This window comes from Eurypyga helias, unplaced genomic scaffold (genome assembly GCF_000690775.1).
Source record: "Eurypyga helias isolate BGI_N326 unplaced genomic scaffold, ASM69077v1 scaffold18481, whole genome shotgun sequence".
NCBI classification, from domain to species: Eukaryota; Metazoa; Chordata; class Aves; order Eurypygiformes; family Eurypygidae; genus Eurypyga; species Eurypyga helias.
Genome location: NW_010231709.1, coordinates 1 through 18,407, shown reverse-complemented (window position 1 = coordinate 18,407; position 18,407 = coordinate 1). Strand labels below are relative to the sequence as shown.

Here is an 18,407-nt window from a genome sequence, read left to right as displayed (position 1 = left end):
AGACACGGTAAGAGAGAAGTCCCAGCCACGAAGAACTTGCCTGCCCAGGAATTTTTAATACTGTATGATGTAAATAGGTCACTTTCATTTCTGTTTATATTCTGCCCTCCCTCTGCCAAAACACAGGGAGAACCCGAAAAAAGTAAGACAGAGCAGCATGGACGAGGTAGATACACAGCTACACAGGATGTTCCTCTGGTCTCTGTAATTGTCTGCCAAATGCATAGATTAGCATGAAAAGAGAGATGCAAATACTCCTGCACTTTTACTGAGCTGAATGCTTTCACTTAATGATGATGCAGTAGGTTCAATTTATTATATGCACCAGCACCCTCAGTTAGTCAAGCTGAACATAACTGTTGAACAGGACAGCCAGAAACAGAGCCCAGTAAGTTCTCAGGTGTAACACTCTATCTGGAGCTTCATCTTTTGCAATTTTTCCTCTTCTCTCTCCCATATCCAGTGGAATCCTTGCCAATTCCTTGCAGCAGGTGGGATAAAATCCCATAGCTGCATTTACAAGTGAGCATTATTACTTTTTCACTTTCTTGTGTGCTCCTTGTAAATGAAGCAGCAGTTGGGACAGAGTCAAGAAGCACTTAATTTTTGCTAAAAATAAACTAAACAACTGTATCTGAGATGGTTCTGAAGTCAGATGCTTTGAATTTGGGAAACACATGAGTGTTTGGTCACCTACTTTCAGAATTAGAAACACACACACACATGGAATACAATCAGGAGCTCCGTTCATGATTTAGAAATGACAGTTTAACTTAAAACCATGAAATACCAGAAACACTATTTTCAGGAACAACGGCATCCTAAAAAATTAATTATTCATTTCTATTTTTAAGATATGCATTTGAACTAAATTAAGATATCTTAACACATCTGATAAAATGCCAGAATTAAACTTTCAATTTAAATGCTTTTCTACTTTCACCCCTTCCATAAAGAATGAAAAAACAGCTTAGACATTGGATAAAGATGTCCACAATTGATACCATCTAACAAATTATTTACCCAAAGTTTAAAAATAAAACCAGAGGTGGCATTGGTTTGCTTCTAATGGACACCATAGAAACAAAGGAATAAAATCTAATCCAGATTCAGCTATACTCACACTGAAGACTGCAGTTACATTAATATCCAATTACATGGCTCTGATGTAGGTACACATAAAGCTGCTGCATCTTCTTAAAGATCCTGTGCAGTCATCTCTAGTGATACTCTATCACAAAAAGAAACCCTAAAATTCTCTGAACCCCCATAACTAGTCATTAGTATTACAGCATATTATCAATAAATAACACATGGCTGGATGAGGCTTTGAGCAACCTGGTCTAGCGGAGGGTGTCCCTGCCCATGGCAGGGGGGTTGGAACTGGATGGTCTTTAAGGTCCCTTCCAACCCAAACCATTCTGTGATTCTATGATTCTGTTACTTTGCCAAATTGTTGTTTAACTCCAGCTGGCAACTAAGCACTACACATCGAGTTGCTCACCCCCTTCCCCTAGTGGGATGGGGGAGAGAATTGGAGGAAAAAAGTAAGAAAACTCATGGGGTGAGATTAGAACAGCTTAATAATTTTAATAAAACAATTATAATAATATGTAATTAAGAGGAAAACAACAACATGATACAACTGCTCATCACCCACCGACCTACACCCAGGCAGTCCCTGAGCAGCAATACCCCCCAGCCAACACCCCTCAGCTTATATACTGAGTGTAATGCCTCAACGCATGAAATATTCCTTTGCTCAGGTTGGGTCAACTGTCTAGGCTGTGTCTCCCTCCAGCTTCTTGTAGAGAGAAACTTCTTCATTTCTCACACTGCCCCTGTTCTCCTTGAAGCTGAGAGAACAGGACCAGGCAGTCCCTGAGCAGCAATACCCCCCAGCCAACACCCCTCAGCTTATATACTGAGTGTAATGCCTCAACGCATGAAATATTCCTTTGCTCAGGTTGGGTCAACTGTCTAGGCTGTGTCTCCCTCCAGCTTCTTGTAGAGAGAAACTTCTTCATTTCTCACACTGCCCCTGTTCTCCTTGAAGCTGAGAGAACAGGACAGGAGCAACATGAGAAACTGAAAAAGTCCTTGGCTTCATGTAAACACTGCTTAGCAACAACTAAAACATCAGTGTTACTTCTTCTCAGCACAAATCCAAAACATAACCTCATCCTAGCTACTGTGAAGAAAATTAACAATCCTAGCCAAAGCCAGCACACAAATATAAAATGTCCTAATTGCACACGCATTTATGGGTCTGATCAGTCTTTTTTACTATGCCACTTTTTAAGGAAAATGTATTCTCTTCACCACTTGAGAATGTGAAACATTAAACACAGAAAGTGATCTTCCTACAGTCTTTCAAAACACGGGTCACTTTCTCAGTTATGAGGTCTGTGGCACTCAGATGTGCCTCAGGAGCTGCCATTCCTCAAAAGACCTGCATTATATATAGGACCATCAAAGCGGTTTTCTGAGGAACAATGTCCTTTGGAGGCATGCTATGGGATGCTAATTATCTTCTGAACAAATAGTCAACCTATCACATGAGTGCCAATGGGCAGATCTTAACAGCAAATTAAAAAAGGTTAATTGGAATAGCAAAAATTACAGATGTTCGCAATTAAATAAGATGTTAGATGAAGAATGTCCACATTTATTTGACTTAAAAAAAAAAATTCCTGCTCTAATATCACACACTCACTCCTGTTTCCCTTTTCCCTACCAGTATTTTACTTGTTAGAAAAGTACAATCTAAAACTAAGTGGAAGAGTAAGGTAACTTTGGAGGGTGAGAGAGATAACAAAGACAGCTACATGTACCTAGATCTGTATTCATAATCAGACAAATAAGCCACAAGGTCTGCTGCCTTTTCAGAGCACTACTACCATAGCAGCAAGTTGGTTGTATTTACTTATATTTTCACATGCAGCAATTGGTTATTACGGTTTCTAGATAATAAGGAGGAGGTTATTCCTGCACCGGTATGTGGACAAGACTCCACCCCTCCAACTACCTTCTCTAACAGTGCTGTTCCCCTGCAGTAGTCTTTTGGTTTTGTTCATCCCTATTCTGTACACAAATAGGCCCAGTCAAGAAAAATTCTCTTGTGCTCCAATTTTCCCAGTCAAGACAACTGGAAATTTGGATCTGCAGAGAATCATGGGCCAAACCTCCAAACTTTAACTTGTGGTCATTTTGTAATGCACACTTGTCACATATTTAACATCCAGTCTAACCTTGTCCACTCATGTAGGTACAGCTGGCACCACCTTTACTGCTTGAGTTGTAAACCTTCTATACGATGTCTGTATCACCTAAGCAATGTTTTCTACACTTCAGTCTGATTTCTCTAATGGTTAACAGAACCTTAAGAAGAACAAACAACCAAGAAGCCATAAAACATATGTGAAGGGTCCAGGCATTCCCTTCATAGAGAACAGGGCTAAAGGAAACAGCAAGAGATTACCTAATTCAGTGTTATTTTGAAAGGGCCACACATGAACACAGGACAGCACTAGGAAGACATTCCCCTTTTGTCTTTCGGTTTCAGGTTAAAAAATAAGGTGGCAGTACATCTATTATCTACCCACCTAAGTGTGGAAACAGATCAGTGTCCAGCTGCTGTTTTCGAGTGCACAGTTTCACCAGTCTCTGTAGCCGGCTCATGCAGGACGAGTGCGGAGAGAAGGCTGTGGCTTTCATGAGGACCCGATCAGTCCTGGGAGGGTCCGTGACAGGAGCCCTGGCGGGTGGCAGGAGGGGCAGAGGTCTCTTGTTAGACAACTGCCGGGTTTGTGCTATAGTGTGTGTGGTGGGTGCCACTCCCTGCATTGGTAGGCTGGTGTTCGGAGGTTGAGGTGACTTGCAGACTATGCCCTGCGGTAGCCCTGTCGGCTTTAACGAAGCTGATGAAGGTGGCAGATGGGAGTGCTGCTGCTGCAGAGGCTGCTGCTGCAAAGGTGCAGGAAGGGGGCTAAAGTGCTCTTGGCGAACTTTTAAAATCTCTGTGTCTCTCTGACGCTGCCGGTTTTGAGCCAACTTGCTCTGCAACTTTTTCCTCACTGTTGCCCCTTTCTTTAGGTCATCATCCTCTTCATTGAAAGCAAAGGGGTCTTCTAATTCTGCCTCCAGGTAGTGGAGAGGAAGCCTAGCCCCTGGAGGGGAGAGAGACATCCCATCCAGTCCATTGGGCATCTTCAAGGCCAGGGTGGGCACCGTCAGACTGAAGGCCATAGCATCCATCTGATGCCTGACCTTTACCTCCTCTATGGGATCATTCTTTTTCTTCCTCTCCTTTTTCGGTATAAAGCCAAGTACCTGCAGGTGGCTGTTGCAGTACCTTTGAAAAGTAAAAGCAGTGAGTTATTAACTAAAGCCTTGTCATTAAAACTGAAAAAACAGACATCACTAAAGGAAAACTCACATACTACCATCTCATGCAAAAATAGATCGAAACACAAGAAGCTGACACCTTTTACAAGGAGGGTACCCAACTGCTGCTAATACAACAGATAACTGTGGTGCTCCTAACCCCTAACAGAAAGCAAAAACTTATACAAGTGACAATTTGTAATCTTATGATATAAAAGCCTTCAATCATCATTCATAGGAGATTCACACACAACCATTCAAAATATTTACTCTCTAATAGGGTAAATACTCAGAGAACAAAGTGAACAACAAAAAAAAAGGACTGTCTGATACATACACCAGTAAGAACAAGTCATTAGCTCCGATCATTTCAAAAGCTCCCAAGAAAAAGTGTACATTGAAGGCTACTTCCTTTCGTTTGGCTGTTCCTTCACTGGAAGTAGTTAATGTTTTCATCAGCGCACACATTATTATTATGAATTCCACTGTAGTACAGAGCAGTTTCCTATTCGGACAATCTCACTAGAGATACCTGCTGAGAGGGTCACTATTTGCACTTAATGAACAAGTAGAATAAATATTTAAATTCTGGTTTAGTAGTTTAACATGATGAAATTTGTAGCCAGAGCTGAATGTTCTTCAAACAAAAACCTAGTTTAAGAGAAATACTCCACGGCTAGAAAACATTTACACAATGCCAGGAATATGTATACATAAAACCCACAAACATGGATTTAAGCTCTTCTAATATAAAAAAAGCTTTTAAAGTCTTATTATTAAAAAAAAAACCCAAAACAAAACAAAGCAAAAACAAAAAACCCCAGTCTTTGAAAGCTTGTCATTAAAATTAACAGGAAAAGAGTTGCAATTTATGGCCACAGATAACACACTAAGAAGTAAACAATTTTTGTCTGATTAAAACAAGCAGGTGATAGAAATGTAGAAACCATAATCTGATCCTTTTCCTGTTTCACACAGGCAGGCCCTCCTGCCCCTGTAGAATGCCACCAGCAATCAGACTTCTGCCCTTGCAGGATCCCATATATAACCTGCAGCTTATAGATGAAAACAAAGATATGAGGAGAGAGTGATGTCTACCTCAAGGCGTTTATGGACAAGATAATGAAATACCCATGAAGGTATTCTGAAGTTTGATCAGTACGAACCTGAGAAAAGTAAATTTTGTTGAACAAGCAGGTTAAAACGAAATTATTCCTGGTCTTCATGGAGGAAAATAACAGAAAAGACAAAACCAAACCCCCCAAAAAGGTTTAACACTTCAATTTAGTGACCTCCAATTTGTTGACCCACCCTTAAAGAAGCAGTGTATGAATTGCTTCTGAAGGGTCCATAAAAGGTAAAATAAGGAAAAGTAAATTCATATGTGCTCCTTAATGATCTTCATATATGTAGCTTCTCAATGGATCCACACCCTTAAGGATTCACAAATCAGAAAAAGGCTGACAAGTACTGCTATTTATTATTGTCTAAATAATTTCTTTTTACATTAAGTTGTAAATAACAAATCTAGATGAGGCAAGCTGAAAGCCAGCAATGTGTGGGGTTCTTGTTAGAACTCACTGGAATACTGTAAATTCGTACCAAGAGATGTACTTCTAAAAATAAAATTATATAATGAGGACTCAATAAAGCTTTCCTTAGAGTAAACAGCACTATTCCCATAATTCAAATTAAGCACATTTAAAACACTTTGTTTGAACAAGACTGAGATCAGTTACAACAGCAGTTTTAGTATGACAGAAGAAAAAACAATAAACAGACAAAACAAACACAAGGGCAATTTTTTCCCTCTTATTCCAATAAAAAGAGTTTTTGCTCAATGTGAATGCTTCCCTTATATTGTTCAGAACTTAAATATTGCCACCTTGTGATTGTGTTGAAGTGAGGAGGTAAAACTGGCTAGTCTGTTTTCATCGTGAAAAACAAAGAGAAAGCAAAAAATAAAAAAGGTGAATAAACCGATGATAAGCTTGCTAACATTCTCCGAGATTCAGGCTATTAAGGGTTTTGTTTGCTCATGTAACTCTAACAGAATAATTTTATATGGCAGAGAATAAAGCTTTGGCTCTTAAAAATGGCTCTGCTGCATCACTGAAAGCCAACTGTCTTACACAGGCATCACTCTGGACACAAACCCATAGATGCCAGGCTGCAACATAATGAAAATATAGATCACATGCACTTGCAGACTCCAGTACACACGGACTTGGCTCTGTGCTTTAAGCTTTATCAAGTCCCTGTCTCCCAACATAACCGAGACTGATACACCTTGGACTAAAAGGAGCAAGAACAAATGGAGAAGAGCACGTAAGTCTTCTCTGGGTAGAGAAGACTACACACAGGCAGTTTTAGCTAGGCATGATTTATTAGCACCAACTCAACCTTGGCCTTGTCAAGCTCTAGTTAGTCCACACAGAGCCAGGTGGGCATGCACACACACTTCCCCATCCTTCAGGTTCCACGACGGCTTTTGAGTTGACCAAACTGGCTCTAACTTTACATGCTGCAGAGCCTGGTGCAGACATTAACTGACTCTGTCAGAACCAGTCTATAACCAGCTGAGTTAAGGCAATAAACTCTTTGGATCAGATGTAATGCCAGGGAAGGCGTTAGTAGTTCATGCTCCATAGAAGACAGACTACTAGGAAGACTGGGACAGCACATGCAAATAGCACAGTCTCTTCCACATAGCTCCGACCATGAAACCCACTAGGGCCAAGAGCGGCTCAGTTTGTCACTTCCATAACCTGCTTGTGGGTATCACCCTGTATATCTAAAATAGTTTTTTCTTCCTTTCTTACTCAGTGCCAAAGGCACTTATTCCATGCAGGTGAGGGCGAATGCAATCAGCACACACGGTAAGAGTGGTAGGTTGATATCCACTAAAGCAATCATGAGGAACATGGAGGGTGACAGACTCTGAAGTATTCAGCTGGACAGTTTCCTACATCACTGGGAGGGCAAGAATCCAGATGATTAGGTTTTCGACCTACAACTGCATTTTGCTTCCCAGTACATCCCAGACTGGCATTGAGTTCTGTCACTTATTTAAAGGAAGATCCAAATAAACTGGAGAGCATCTTGCATATTGACAAAAATATTTAAAGAGTCTCTTGAAAGAGGAGAATTAGTGATAAAATGGTGTTTAGACCAGCTAAATTGTAATAACCGTATCCTTAAAAATTAAGTTGAACTTCACTATCTATGTATGTATTTAGATAAGAAAGAATTAGGAGATGTATTCAGAGGAAACAGACACAAAACCCATGTCTCTATCATGTTATATATATTCTTTAAAAAAACAAGATAATGAATAGAGAAACTAGACTTCAAATAAGGCAATGAAGTCATGCACTATTAATAGATTTAATTTGTAGAATGTTAATGGCTAGTAAGAAATCTAATAATATGGCAGCATATTAAACATCTTTGTGGCTGATAGCATCTCATTTGTCTGGGGTCAAGTGATAATTTTTTTTAATTATCTGTGGACAGACTATGAAGCTTTTGTCATATAATGCATGCATCCTGTTAAGACAGTTTGTTTTTTATTATCTTTAAAAGTATGTAAGAGGATAGCTGTCAGAGCCTCATACAGCCTGCTTCTGATCATGTACAGTTACATGTCTAAAACTGTGACAAAATTACCATCTGACAGTAATTTTGTACACAGAAAATTAAAAGCTACGAGTGAAGAACTCAGACATAGCAAACATCTTTATATCGAACGGAGTGTGAAAAGAGTCTCCTAAGAAACAGATACAGGTTTGCCTGCCAAAAAGAAAAAAAAAGTTTAGAGCAGACACAGTCTTATCACTAGCATTCATTAAATTTTATTGTTAAAATTAAACACTGCCCTGAGAAGCAGTTTTTTAAAATATTCTTTCAAACTATCACATCCTCTCATTTGAAATTAAAAGTTTATTTTCTCCTTCAGACACCTGCTGTCCTCTTCAAGTACTGTAATGTGACACTCGACATGCAATTGAATTATTCTAATATAACATACACCAGATGTCATGACCACACTTCACTTTAACTTGAGAAAAATCAAAAAAGAACAAAGTGTGAACTCAATTCAAGGTGCAAAGAAAAATCTCAAATTCCATGGGAACATATGAGACCTGAGAAAGTGTCATTAAGAACTATTATTTCTATTGTTTTTAAGTATGACCCCTGGTAAACAGCAGCGCTGGCTCAGTCAGCTCTTGCATCTGAAATTACAGCATACCATTTGTGCTAACAATCTCCATGATCATTTCTGCGAGCTTATTTCCAAAGGGTCTCAATTGTACAGCAGCAAAGAAACAGTCACCAACTGTCAAATTACAGCTTAAAGTTATTCATCTTGTGCCATTTGAGCGTTTGCCCTACAGCTTTTGACAAACATTCATGTTTTTTCTCACTTCATCAGTCTCCTCAACCGAAATGGCAGGTGAAGTGCAAGTTAATTTAGAGCACAGTCCAACTGTTGTTTCAGACAAGAGAGGGAGCTGTGAGCTGAGAAGGAAGTTATATGTAGGGCACAGTGGGAACACTGCTAATAATGCAAAAGGTTAGTGAATGGCAGCTAATAATGTGAAAGGTCAGCGAACAGTGGTTTGATTATTTTTTTGGCATATTTTGTTTATATTTTAGGTTAAAAAAACAGTTCCTAACAGAACAAGCCTCAGCTAGTTAACACACAAGTTAATTAAATACTGTGTTACTAGCAAATCCTGCAACAATGACTGAAAAACTGAAGTCATATATACCTGGCAGCCAAGACGAGACAAAGCCTGCTATTTCAGCCCATGCGACACCAATGAGACTGGTGTTCGGGAAGTCTTAAAGAGCAAGAATGTCCTTGTGGTTACCGTATGGGCTGCAATCCAGGAAAGCTGGATTGAATTCCCAGCTCTCCAACAAATTCACGCACTATCTCTTGCAAGGCATGTAATACCTGGGCACCTCGGGCATCTTCATTTGTCAGGGTGGGGGATAGGAAGGGGGGAGGTGAAGAAGAAAGGGACTGGATAGCACTTTCCCAGCTGGCTCACCTATTGTCAAGTAACTTTTACTCCAGTAAGACAACACTACAGATCAGTACCAAATCACACACACTGAACTGTAATTCTGAATTCGTCCCTGTGTGTCACTGCTCCCTAAGCTCAGAAGGTATGCATTTTCAACCGCTTGTCCTGAAAAAGTAGATGGAAGTGTGTTTTTGGCACAGCTGGCCAAGCAGGCCTTTTTAAGAGCAGGTACTGTGAGTGACACAGCAATCAGAACAGCAGGTACTGTGCAGCAGGTTTGATCCAGAGTTTAGAGCGAACTTAAGAAGAGCAATGAACTGTCTTGAAAACTTCCTTGGGAGTAAGTCACTGCCCCTTGCTGAGTACTTGGCTCCCAGAGAAAACACAATAGCGTTTACTGGTCTTAAAACAAAACCCTCAAAGGAACATCCTGGAGTTCAATGCATTCAGATCCTCCCTTATCCCGAAACCAGGCAGCATGTTAGAAGAAAAGTCATGTCTATGTCCCAGCCACTTCCCACTTGTCAGATGGGTAACCACAACTCACCTACGGTCCTCAGATTTGGGGATGGGGTTGGTGCAGCGCTGGCTGTTATACTTGGCCACATATTCACATTGCTTGAAGGGGGCAGTCTTGTCCTCCAGAACGTGTCTGATACAGAAGGCGTAGCCGTTAAGTCGCCTCTGCTTGCACAGTTTGGGGCTATATGAGCACAAGGGCTTATTGTCAACCTCAGAGAAGTGTATGTGTTTGCCTTCATACATCACGTGACTCTATTCCTTGTGAACATCAGCTGAAAGAACCAAAATATTAAGACAAATCACATAAAGAAAAAAAAATGCATTCAGTTCTAGATTGTGAGTTTTATTTTGGCAGGAAAGAGGGACCCAAAACGATACCTGATTTTAAATCTTCTGTACCATATCAATGCTAAGAGAGAGCCCCAAGGACACCACTATCCTGGAATGATGATGAATCAAGATGAAGCAGATTGTCTAAGGAAAATATCAAAAAGGCCAAAGTCAAAATACAATAGATATTATTACTGCTTAATAAGTAAGTGACCAGACGTAGCCACTAAACCTGTAGTTCAACTAGCATCCGATACACCAAATCCACTAGCCCAATAGTATTCAATCAGTAGTCATAGATCTTTGGAAACCATGAAAGGAAATTACTGGGGAAAAAAAAAATTCTACTGCCATGGCACTTAAACCTGTTAAACAAAACCCTACTCATCTACCAGAAAGTGATTAGGAGCTACAAGTTGAAAAAGGTTAACCGTCAGATTAGATCACTTGCTTTCAGGAATCAAGTTGAATGATGATTAACCCATTTGACTGCAGAGGTTTTACTTCAAGTACCTTTGCTTACAAAAAATCTGGTGACTACCCTTGCTCTGCAAAATTTTAATTAAATCAAGCAGTGCAAAAATGGTTTGTTTTTTTTTTTTTTTAAAAAAAAAGCTTTCTTTACCACACCTGATGACCAGTCTTCAGATCTTGTAGCTGCCCACAGCTTCTGCAAGCATCAGTATGCAGTCCTTCCTGAGGTCATCATAGTTCTTCAGAGCTTTTCCTACCTTACTGTACTTATTTTTGGCAAATACCGGCATTAATAATTTCAGAGGCAGTACTCCCATCAATGCCAGGAGGACTGAAATGTTATTTCAGCAAAAGGCTGGGTTTTTTTTTTCCCCTAAAATAGACTCCTACAGTGCAAATCCATTTAATCACAAGGTACTTTTTCATTTCCCAACACTACGGAGTCTTTGGCAATCATCTTAAAAAAAAAAAAAAACAAAACACCACACACGCCCCAAAGTAGCTTCGAATAAAATTAACAGTACATACATTCTGCAGCTACTCTGCTACACTCAGCTTAGCCTGCAAAAGGCAGCTTTTATTAAGAAAGGCCATCCTGAAGCACTGGAATAAACTCTTTTGAACATACTCAGTACCCAGTTCAGTTTCCTATGTGTTATATACCAAGCAAATGAATGTACATAGAGGTGATATTCAGGAAATATGTAATAAATCAGTCATGTGACAAATGTACAGATTACCATCTCAATCAACTTACTTGTTCCCAAGGCCCGAAATGGCAAGAACACGATTGCAAGGAGGGAGCCTACACAGACTTTGCAGGAAAGATGCAGTTTCCTATTTTGAAGGTATAAGACTTAACTTTCTACAGTATAAATGCACTTTGAGGAAATGGCAAGCACTATGGCACTGGGGGATCTAAAAAAGCAACTTTAATTCACTAGGGCAAAACAAAACACCTTATTACACCTCTAATAGTCAACTGCACAAGCCAGGCCTTTCAATAGCAGATATCTACCTGTGGAAGTAGAAGGACAAGAGACTACTAAAAATACAAAAACACACTTAAAATTTTTGAAACAGCTGTATATGCACATGTGCAGCATACAGAATGGAGACAAAATGTAACTAGACAAGTGACCTGATTAATCATTTGACAAGAATAAGGATCATTTCGTATTTCCTCTTTATACACACAGTTCCCTCTCCACGCCCACATGGAAGAACACACCCCCAGGGCAGGGGCCTGTGCTGCTTTGTTTACACCGGATAGTCACAAGGCAAGCACAGGTATCTAAACCTGTTCCAATCACCTTTCCCAACTTGGTGCATGGAAGCACATGAAAGTACAGAGCACATTCTATATATATTTGAAATTCACCATTGGAGTATGACCCTTTACGGCGCATCGGTCTTAAGAATAAAAATGTTCATCGTTGGCTCTGCCCTTCAAAAACGCAGAATGGGAAGAGGGAACTATCTCTTCTTTAGCATGCTGAGAACCACATAATCCTTTCAAGCACCTTTGTTAAAGCAGACACTGACATACAGTTCAGTATTATCCAGCAACAACCTAAAAGAAATCCATAAATCCCATGGCCATATTCCCAATATGGGGGTTGTGATCTGGTTTTGGGTCCCACATGTTTGAGAGACAGCCTCCTCTATTATTATGGAAGAAAAAGTAATCACATGAGTCTTAACTAATTGCATCTCATACACACAGTGAAGCTGACCAAGTCTTTAGCTGTGGAGTTTGCTTGACAGTTAACCAAAGCTGGTATTTGGTGGCAAACTGGACAGGCTGAAAAACTTGAAAGAACAAGTGCATCTTGCAGCCGGGGTGGCTCACATGCTGCTCTCTATTTCTTTATTTACCACCTTCTTGTGAGCTACTACTATCATGCTTGGCAGAGTTTTTGCCAGATCAATAATGTTCTCCTCTTTTGCACAACCCAGCAACATTTCTTTTCTGAAGGCTATCAAGCAACACACCAAAGGAAAAGAGTTCCTCAGAACAGTTCCAAAGTAAACAGTGAGAAATGCATACCTGGTGTACCTCCGTTAAGCTTCTGTAAAGAAATTGCTCCACAGTTCCCAGCCACTACAATCCTGGATTTATTCTTGTGCCCCCAGTCTTATTTTTGGATTTAACTCATAATTAAGTCTTATTTTTGCATTTAACCTGGCTATGTCAAGGCAAGCACAGTATTTTACTTCTCCCTTGTCTGAAAGATTCAGGGCTTAAGTACAATGCCATATGAAACCTTTAAGCAAAAATACTGACAATTTCAGGTTTTTGCCATTACCCCTTGTCCTGTCACTACAGGCCCTTGAAAGAAGTCCTTCTCCAGCATTCCTGTAGGCCCCCTTCGGGTCCTGGAAGGCTGAAGTAAGTCCCCCTGGAGCCTTCTCCAGGCTGAGCAAGCCCAACTCTCTCAGCCTGTCCCCATAGCAGAGGTGCTCCAGCCCTCTGAGCATCTTCGTGGCCTCCTCCATCATGTACATCTCCATACACACAAAAAGAAGTAACAAATACTTTTCAATCTATTGATTCTGATATAATCTGATGCAGTATTTTATTTTGAACAAAATATACAGGAGTTCTTAGCAGAGCATTTTGCTACTGCATAAAAAAGTAGCACAAGCATGGAATGGGCACATGTCACTTAACTGAACAGAACTGAAACTACACTTAGCTAAACAGTGGGTGGGGGAGAAATTATTTTTGTCCCACAGGATTCAGTAAAAGATGACGGAAACATGGACTTCCCCTGGAAAAATCAAATGCTTACGCAGCTGTACTTCACTGCAAAAATATCAGGGTACAAAACTTTCTGGAAGCTGGTTTGGGTTTTTCATTTATATTCTACACTGAGGCTGAAAGGTTCAACAGGAACATAATTTATGCCTGCCTATGCTCCAACTAGCTTTAGCCACAACTCATGACTGAGAAACCGGAGGCTGCTTCTTGAGAAACCTAGATTATCCTTACTTCTAAATAAAAGATTTTGAGCTAATCAGAAGCAACAGGGCAAAGAACATAAGAGAGTCCCAAAATGTGTGCCATTGCTAAATGATGTAAGACATGGCAGAGGTTTAAAAAAATCAGGGTAGGATTAGAGTGAATACAGAACGGTTGTATACCATATGACACAATATTAGAACAAAGAGTACTGGATGAAGCTAATATGTTTTGAGGCAACCTCTTGCTAAAGAAGTATTTCTTCATTTTTACTACTCACAGGTAGTGAACTGCTGGAACTTGCTCTCACAGTAGGCCATGGAAGCAGACAGTATCACCAGGTTCAGAAAGACAATAGAAGAGTTCATAGACAATGGAGACATAAGTGATGTACCTGCTAGAATTCCTAATTTAACAAATCTGGATGGTGGAGGAATAAGAGAAGAAAACACTAATAAGTGTCTGGGCTTTCATGCTCTTCCTAAATAGCATCACTACTCCTACTGCCCAAGAAAGAACACTGGCTTGGATTGACCCCTGATCTGACCCAGCAAGGTATTTCTTACATTCTTAAGAGGTTACCACTAACGTTTTAATTTGACAATGCATTTCTTTCTCCCCTTCTCCCATTTTTCATTCCTGAGTAGTTGACTGGAGAAAAATCTCCTCCCTATGGTGAAAGCCCTATCCGGACATGTGAAGAACAACAAACTTAGCAGCAAGGCTTTGAAGCAAGGACAGGCGGGACACAGAGCAAAGCGGCATTCTGCGGCATCATCACTTAGAGCAGGGCTACTCGTCCTGCTGAGTGCAGCCACCGGTGGTGCCTAAGACAGCAGAAGGTGGTTTGCAAAGTGACTCTAAAGAGTTGAAAGACTTAAATATGCACAGATACACACCTGCACAACTGTCAGTACCTGCTGTCAGGCATAGGAAGAAGCTAGTTCTCAACTGCTTTTAGTACTGCCAAGCAGACATTATCAGTTCCCTTGCAGTGCACATCAGCTCCAATGCAACAAAGCTGTAGCTCTGCACTCCACGTAGTCTCTCCCAAAGCAGTTAAACAGTCCTTCAGAGAGGCTGGGAAATAGTCTAGCAGCAAACTTTGGGGAAGGGGGGAATCTTTGCTAAACCACACTGAGTATCAGCATTAGGTCACATGGAAAGTTGGTACCTGGCATCATCTCTAGTCTACAGAGAAGTTAATGGTCTAGTTACTACAAGAAAGCTCAAAGCATTATAGCCCCAGAACTCAATTGGTATTTTTGAGAAAACATGGTGCTGAAAATACTGCAATATTTTAAATCATGTAGGTTGCATACATTCTTAAACATATGCTCAGATCCTGACATTCAAGGTACCCAAGACCCTTTCAGGCAATGGAATCCTCAAATGCATTGTAAATTACAATGCAATTATATGTTGGTGGTTAAAAGATGTATAATTAAGAGGACTGAGCTCAGAGCTTCACACATTGCATCAAAACAAAAGTCATGATTAAAGAGGTCTTAACTGTGTTGTTTTGCATTTGCTAATACTAGTGCAGATTTCATGTTAAATTGCTTGTTGTCTTCATGACATCTCACAGACAAGGCACAATCATCTACATACACTTCCAAAACCATCAGCTTGGGGCCAGAAGTGGAACATGGAAGAACCTCAGCTTTTCCACAAACACAAATAGCATAAACAGTAGTTTTGTTGATTCCTCAACTTGACAAAGAAAGAGCAATTTCCTGTGTTGCCACCGTCTGACCCTTTTGCTGAGACTAACAGTAAATATATAGATTTAAAGATGTTTGGGCAACATGGAATTTCATCCATTCAGAGCTGAACAGAGACCATAAAAATCATTGCAGAAAGACGCGCATTTAAAGCTACCTTACAGTAAAACCTTTCTGTCAGTATTAATAAAAACTATATTATTAGACAGAAAGAAAAAAACATTTGTTCTTTCTATTTCATACTAAGAGACTTCAGGCAACTAGTACCTCTCTGTGAAGTGCTCTGTTCTATCAAGAGAAGCTGCACCACATCTAATTGTGGTTGAAACACCACCACAAAGTTGTAACTTCTGTCCCCGTCCTGTTATCTAACCATAACTTTGGCTTAGTTCTCCTCATTTAACAGCTCAATTCTCTACTACAGTCAAACCAAGCCTGCTGTAATTCTGTAAACAAGAGTCTTTTTATTAGTAAAAGCATCCAGACTGAGATAGAAAACATTGGGAAGCAACCAAAGGCAACTGCAAAAGTTCCTGTAGGGAACACTTATTAACTAGAGTAAAATCCTTACTCAAGAAGACCTCTGAAAAGCCTCACACAAGTCAAGGTACTGATCTGTCAGGGTGCATGCATACATACATGCACCCTGACAGATCAAGGCACTTAACATGTTAAACTCTTACTAGACATTTTTAGCTACCACTTGGAATTGTATATTGGACTACTGTTTTCATGTTAAAATCTACCTAGGAAGACAGAAGCAGCAACATCGTCCTCATTCTGCCTTTTTACAAAGCTTATTCTTTCAACTCTGCAAAAAGGCAGTTTCTATTGCATAAGGATGTCAGATATATTACCAGAAAAGCAGCAGTGTATTTTAGGAATACTGGTAATATAGATTATTATATCAGAATATAATGCAATAAATACAAAATTAAATGTATTATTCCTAATAATAATGACTAAAGAACTTACAGACTTGTAACAAGCTTCAATCAACAGCAGAATACATGACTGTCAGGAGAGAAAACAACTCTTTCTGTTCCAAAAGTTAACAGGTTCTTCTTTTTGTTTTCCTACATAAAATGAACTTGAGCAGAAATTTTAATTTCAGCTGATTCACTCATTTGATAAATAGTACCTTAAAGAAAACATGACAAACACCGCCTAGAGCCTAAAAACCAACAAACATTTAAGACTCTAGGAATTTTAGAAACTTCAGAATATTTCTAAAGAGAAAAGAAGTAAGATTTGTAACTGTTGCTAAGAGCACCTTCCTATAGACTTCAAAAAACCAATTTCCTAAACATGGCTATTCCTGACCTAAGGTTCAAGAAGGGGTTCGTACCTTTGGAAGTCTTTTGAACAAGGATTTCTCTATTTGAGCAGGTCTCAGGCCCAAGTCCTGCAATCATAGAATTGATGCAATCGCATCCTCACGGGCAGCTTCCCATGCTTCCACAGAAGCAGACTTATTTCAGTGTGGCTGTAAGCAGGCCCAGGTTTTGCCACGGCGAGCCGGGCTGCCCAAAAGCGGCCTTGAGATGCAGCAACAAATGGAACACTTAGGCCATTGCAACATAGCACAAATGCACTTTAAAATGATAACTCAAAATATCAAAACCATGATCCTGAGAGAAAGCAGAGACTAAACATACCACAGCATACCTTGTGTCTGCACTTGAACAACAAAAAAAAAAAAGTCTGTAAGTCTAAGTCTTTCATTTGTTCAAATAACAGATAACCTGCACTTGCATATGAGGTTAAACAAAATACTTCAGTCTTATTTTTAGTCCCGATACTGCAAAGACAGACAAGCTTATTTTCAGAGAATACAGGAATATCATACTTGTTTCAGTGGGAATACTCAATAAATAAAATAAAGCAGTAGAGCTCCTCACAGAGCAGCTTTTTAGCACTTATAAGCTATCAAAGGTTCAATACAGTATTACAATAAATTTGTACCTCCTGAGGATTTACCATACTGTGAGTGCATGCAGCTCTGCAGGACCAGACCCTACATACAAATTCATTCACTCATCATAAAAATATTGAAACATCAAAATAACTACCACTAAGTAAATTTCAGGTTGCTTCCTGTAGATAATTTAGCTTTACAATTAATAAAACTTGTATGATGTACGTATATATTACAAACAAATTGCATAAAAGGCTGAGGATGGCTGTGAAAATGTCACCAGGTCTTAAATGACAGCGTCATACAAAACACGAGTGCTCCGGTTCAGCCATCAGCATCGGTACCTGGCAGGTACAGCCTTAGCGTGGAACACTGACAGTACAGGGGTACCCACAGGAGAGGGGAATGATGCGTTGCCCTAAATTTGCCAGTTATCTTTTTAAGTCTACCAATCCTCAAAAAATTGAGAACAGCCTTAAAATAAACCTTCATTATATGTTGTTAAGCAACAAAGTTAGAACTAACTATAGATCTACACATTTTAATCAGATGGTATAATATAAACCTATAATGTAAACGTTACTGTAATTTCTACAATTCTTTTGAGATTACCAGTACAAAACCATCAGTATTTTGAGCTAAAAGACCTATTAAGGAACATTTGACCGGAACTATCCACCTCCCACATTAGTAACCGGAGCTACTTCACCTGTGCGGGGTGAAGCACGTTGGTGGGTTTTCCAGTGGACTCACTTCACAACTACCAGACGTTCTTTTCCCTGAAAAAAAAGGATCCTTTCATTTTCAGTTTGGGGGGCAGCGGCACCTCACAGGGACCCCCCAACTCATCGGGACCCCAGTCCGCGGGGACAGCTTGGGTCCCCCTGCCGGGACACGAGTGGGGCCAGGGCTCAAGCCCAGGCATGGATGGCCCTTGCCGTGTAGGGGCCACCGAGGCGATCCCTTCCCCAGGCTGCAGGGCCAGCGGGCTGTTGCCCCTGTCCCGCTTACGCAAACCGGTCCGGGGACAGTGGGGGTGGCTGAGGGACCCC

At 40.2% G+C, this 18,407-nt stretch overlaps 1 protein-coding gene across 1 annotated transcript in view; it reads right to left on the bottom strand.

Moving 5' to 3' along the window:
• INO80D (INO80 complex subunit D) overlaps positions 1-18,136 on the bottom strand; it is a 32,683-nt gene extending 14,547 nt beyond the window's left edge. Inside the window, exons 1-4 of the mRNA XM_010161189.1 lie at positions 18,065-18,136; positions 10,323-10,418; positions 9,970-10,216; positions 3,606-4,354 (exon numbers count right to left, since the gene is read on the bottom strand). Coding sequence (XP_010159491.1) covers positions 3,606-4,354; positions 9,970-10,187 — 967 coding nt within the window. The 5' untranslated portion in view covers positions 10,188-10,216; positions 10,323-10,418; positions 18,065-18,136. The remainder of the gene's footprint in view (positions 1-3,605; positions 4,355-9,969; positions 10,217-10,322; positions 10,419-18,064) is intronic.
• Between the last annotated feature and the right edge of the window lie 271 nt (positions 18,137-18,407).